Here is a 4,216-nt window from a genome sequence, read left to right as displayed (position 1 = left end):
CTCTCTAATCGTATTATTTATTATACACACTTTAGATCATAGGTTACTACTATGCGTTTCCTGTTTGATAGTTTACTCAAATGCTGATTAGGGAGGTTATCCGAATACACTTTGATCCAGACTTGGCCTGGTAGTGTGTGTCTTGGGATATAACTTGTAGCCATTGTATCTCTTTCTAGTGTTGAAGCGGAATATCATGGAATAACCAATGTTGTCGTAGAAACATGTTGGATTTGTAATTTATTTCTTGAGCTTCAGTGTCCTCTAGTTAGCGAATTCATTATCTATTGTGATAACACTAAATTCGTCTACATGTCCACTTGCTCAATACAACATCAACACAGCAAACATAATAAAGATCGACCTTTGTTTTGTTAGGAAGAAGTACTGGCGATGGGCCAACTTCGCACTAGGAACACCATTTTCGAACTTATATTGTTCCTATAAAGACTAAGGGTGCGCATGAAATCGAAATACAGACATAACAGATTCCAACCCAAAACCGATGAATATTGGCTTTATGTTTTCTCAATAGCCAAACTTTCGGTACGGTTTTGCATGTTTTCTCAAACACCAATGGTTTGGTTTTACATATACTGACATATATGGGCACCAAGGCCATGCATGCAAGATTAACAAATCCAGGAGGCTTTAAATCATTTAATTTGTTGTACTCGTTTATTGGCTTAGTTTTATAGCCACAAAAAATGCTAGAGATATGAGAAGAATAGAAGATATATGCTGTTAGTTGCTTGTATCTATTATCGAGTATCTTACTTCTTGTTTTTATGTGTAGTATACAAAGAATGACCGTGATTCACCATACATATTCGAAGAATGTAAAACAAAAGTTTCAATAATGCATTCAATTTAATAAACTTAAATTACAATTATAGCAACCAGAGACAAAATCCCAGCATTTATATCCCATTTTGTTATTCCTTCGGTTCATGTTCTGATGACGATTGTTTTATAGCTTTCACATTATTATATCTTGATTAATACTAACACGAAAGCCGCAGGTTGTTCATAGACTCTGACCTTTGAACTTGGCCATTTTGGAAAGGTCATTAACGGCTTCAACCAAATGATCAAGTCGGGCCACAAACTCTAACAGCAATGATGTGAAAGTAACAAGTGACATTGACTGCCTTTGACTTTGGTAGTTCATCTCATCCTCTTCTACATTCTTAAACAAACGCGCGTCTATTGCTCTTTGGAGTCTTTCCGTTGAACTATGCGCACTTTTCAATAAAGAACACTTTCGTGTTTGCTTCATGTCACATATATCTTTGCTTAAGCATCTGATTAACTCTGCGGCCTTGCTTGTTGCTTCTAGTATCTCTGTTTCAAATATGACCCTTATATTATACGGTGTCTGCGAAAAACAACTAAAAGTTATCAATTTTTTAAAATATTAAGATTATAAAAAGGTTGAAATTTGTAGGAACCTGAATTTGGGAGTGAAGAACGCCATGAAGTCCCATGACCTCGTATGCACAATATCGTAAGACCGTGCCAACTTTAACGTATTCACTCCAAGGATAGAACGCTTGTCGAAACCTGCCATGTGGTGGTTCCCATTTAGCTGAAAGAGCCTTGAGAATTTCACCAGCAAGATTATTAGAATCATTTTTATAATTGTAAATAAAAACAATCGAAATTGTAACCCAAGGGGTTTGGCCATTTTTAACCACTTTAGTCAAGAATGAAATTGTCGTATGTGCGACTGCGGTTCAATATTTAATCATTATCGTCTGTTATATTTCTTTTGATAGTTTTGCCATTTTATAAAAACTAACAGCGTTAGTGTCAAGGACAATAACGGTTAAAAAGTTGAATATGACAAAAATCTCCATAATGGTCCCAGCTCAATTTTTAATCATTACCGTTCATGACATTAACTTTGTTAGATTTTTACAATAGTTTTCATTGAATAACACTAAAAATTAATTGTATTTCATTTCATGAAAATTAACAGTAATGGTTAAAAACAACTGAGCTACTGTGGTAGATATGACACTCCATTTTTGGGCCAACCCACAACTCTTACTTATTTATGTATAAATATATTACCAATGATTCGAGTTTAGCAGAAGAGTTCAATGTGGATCGGAACTTTTTGTAAGCGGGTTCGTCTGGAAATTCGTCCATCAAAGTCTTCATAAACACGGGTTGATCTGATCCATCATCAGCCAAGTACTTTTTGACACATTCTAAATTAAGTCAACCCAAGTTTTGAATTTTTAGCAGTCGATGTAAGATTAAGTTATTTTAGATTGCACAAGGTAGTTAGCTGTAGCTACCTTCAAGTGAGTCTGCCACTGAGTTAAAGTTATTGACAAGTTCCTTGTGCAACTGCTCACCAGCCCATATAGGGAAAATTAAAGTATTCACTGCTAGTGTTGCAATTGCTCCAATCACGATGGAGTAAAACCGATCAATCGATGTTCTGATTGGATTTCCCATTCGGTACCCAGACACGATGATCAAACAAAATGTAAATAGTATAACTTGAAAACCGTACTCATATGGCACAAAGGTTGGCCATAACTTCATGAATGATGTTACAGTCCCTGTGAATGAAATGCAATTTTGGGTTAGCAGGTTAATTATAGAAGCAAGATGGGTTGGGTTGAAAGGGTTATCTTTTATTTGGGCCAATACAGTTCGGGTCGGGTTGGGTTATTTTGGTCATTTTTTTAACTTTCTTATACATAATTTATTCATTAATTAGTTATGATTACAAAAACAATATTATTCGGTAATAATCAAAATCATAACAAATCTATGCAACTTTAGGGCTGTTTCGAAAGCTGGCGGCTCGCTCGAAATCGGGTTCTATGTAAACAAGCCGAGCCTAGCTGGTTCGGTCTTTAAACGAGCCAAGCTTGGCTTGTTCATTAGATAGCTCGTTGACTCGCTCGTTTAAATTAAAGCCCAAGTTTATATACATGTAAGTTGTAACTTAAAAAGCCATATGACATTTTTTGATGATATGAAAAGAAAAAAAAAATTAAATATTCTCTTAATATTGAAAATTCTAGTTCGACTCGCTTATAAGTAGAGTCCAAATTTTAATGTATATAAATCAAGCATTTGGTAGTTTATGCATTATGTGTATGTTGTAAACGTAATGTTTAGTTTTATGCGTATCAATATGTGTAAATTAAAAAGAAATTTAGAAATAAACAAGCTGACTTGAGCTTCTGACAAGCCGAGCATGTGCTTAACATTTCAGCTTGTTAAGATATATAAGTCAGCTCGACATGCAAATGAAAAGAGCTCGGTCTGGCTTTTTTACAGCCCTATGCAACTTTCAGTTCGACCCATTTGACCAGATTGAGATAAAACACAACTCAATGTGACCCACTCATAATAAACAGGCCAAAATGGTCACATATAGCTTATAAATTTACCTATCATAAAAATACTGATGGCTATTATAAAAGGTTCAGCAACCGGACCACCCATCAAAGCTAATTCCGTAACAGCAATGGCCAACACTCCAGCAAACAAGCTTCCAAGGGCACGGTTGAATCCTTTATGAAATGTTGCCCCTTCAAAAACCCATAACCAAAATGTTATATATCCTGTTAATAAATATGTTCATTTTTAACATAAATCTTTTTGTTATATGTCCGGTTAATATGCACATACCAACGGTATATTCAAACATGATAGCAACCGTGAGGATGGACCAGATGATGGTGGTACCAAACACTTGATACGGTGCTTGGACAAGAATGAGTAAAGACACGAGGAGAACAGCAAGACCAACTTTTAGGGAGAATGTCACGCGGCCAATGTCTTCTTTAGCAAATTCCAAGATTGTGTGCATAAAAACCGAGACTTTGTTTGAGGTTTTTGGTTGTTCATCTTTGGTACTAGTCGATATTTCTACCACAAAACCACCCTCCTTCATGGTTTTTTAAATCTTGTTATGATCTGTATAAGTATTTTGGTAGGAAAGAGTCGTTTAAATAATCGGTTCTTGTGCTCCCTTCTGACTTATGAAGAATCAAACTTTGCCCGCATGGTATTAAGTTCTATTTTGAGAAATCTTGTTACAGAAGTTTCTACTAGTACATTGCCTGCATATCAGATGTGCTCACGCACTTATGTTTCTTGGTTCAAGCAGAATAAGGGGTTCTAAAAATCTATGAAAAATAATGAAAAAAGATCGATTTTTTCAGCAGTGCATGAGAGAATATTA

The 4,216-nt window shown here is 35.4% G+C and overlaps 1 protein-coding gene across 1 annotated transcript; it reads right to left on the bottom strand.

The window, feature by feature from the left end:
- Positions 1-990: 990 nt before the first annotated feature.
- Positions 991-4,002, bottom strand: LOC143547615 (aluminum-activated malate transporter 9-like). Its single transcript, XM_077039000.1, has 6 exons — positions 3,661-4,002; positions 3,420-3,560; positions 2,307-2,576; positions 2,077-2,216; positions 1,452-1,598; positions 991-1,378 (listed from the first exon to the last, which is right to left on the bottom strand). The coding sequence occupies exons 1-6, from the start codon at positions 3,923-3,925 to the stop codon at positions 1,028-1,030; spliced, it is 1,314 nt and encodes a 437-aa protein (XP_076895115.1). The 5' UTR covers positions 3,926-4,002; the 3' UTR covers positions 991-1,027.
- Positions 4,003-4,216: the final 214 nt, after the last annotated feature.

Source organism: Bidens hawaiensis, unplaced genomic scaffold, assembly GCF_021521415.1.
Source record: "Bidens hawaiensis isolate Kalapana, Puna unplaced genomic scaffold, B.hawaiensis_p1.1 tig00000905_1, whole genome shotgun sequence".
NCBI classification, from domain to species: domain Eukaryota; kingdom Viridiplantae; phylum Streptophyta; class Magnoliopsida; order Asterales; family Asteraceae; genus Bidens; species Bidens hawaiensis.
The sequence above is the reverse complement of the archived record's forward strand: the minus strand, read 5'-3'. Positions and strand labels throughout refer to the sequence as shown.

Excerpts from the sequence above, each read along its gene's own strand:
- LOC143547615 (XM_077039000.1), bottom strand. The coding sequence starts at position 3,925 with ATGAAGGAGGGTGGTTTTGTGGTAGAAATATCGACTAGTACCAAAGAT. Across the intron at positions 3,561-3,660 it reads CATGTTTGAATATACCGTTG|GGGCAACATTTCATAAAGGA; the intron begins GTATGTGCATAT and ends GGGTTTTTGAAG. Across the intron at positions 1,599-2,076 it reads CTGCTAAACTCGAATCATTG|GCTCTTTCAGCTAAATGGGA; the intron begins GTAATATATTTA and ends GAAATTCTCAAG.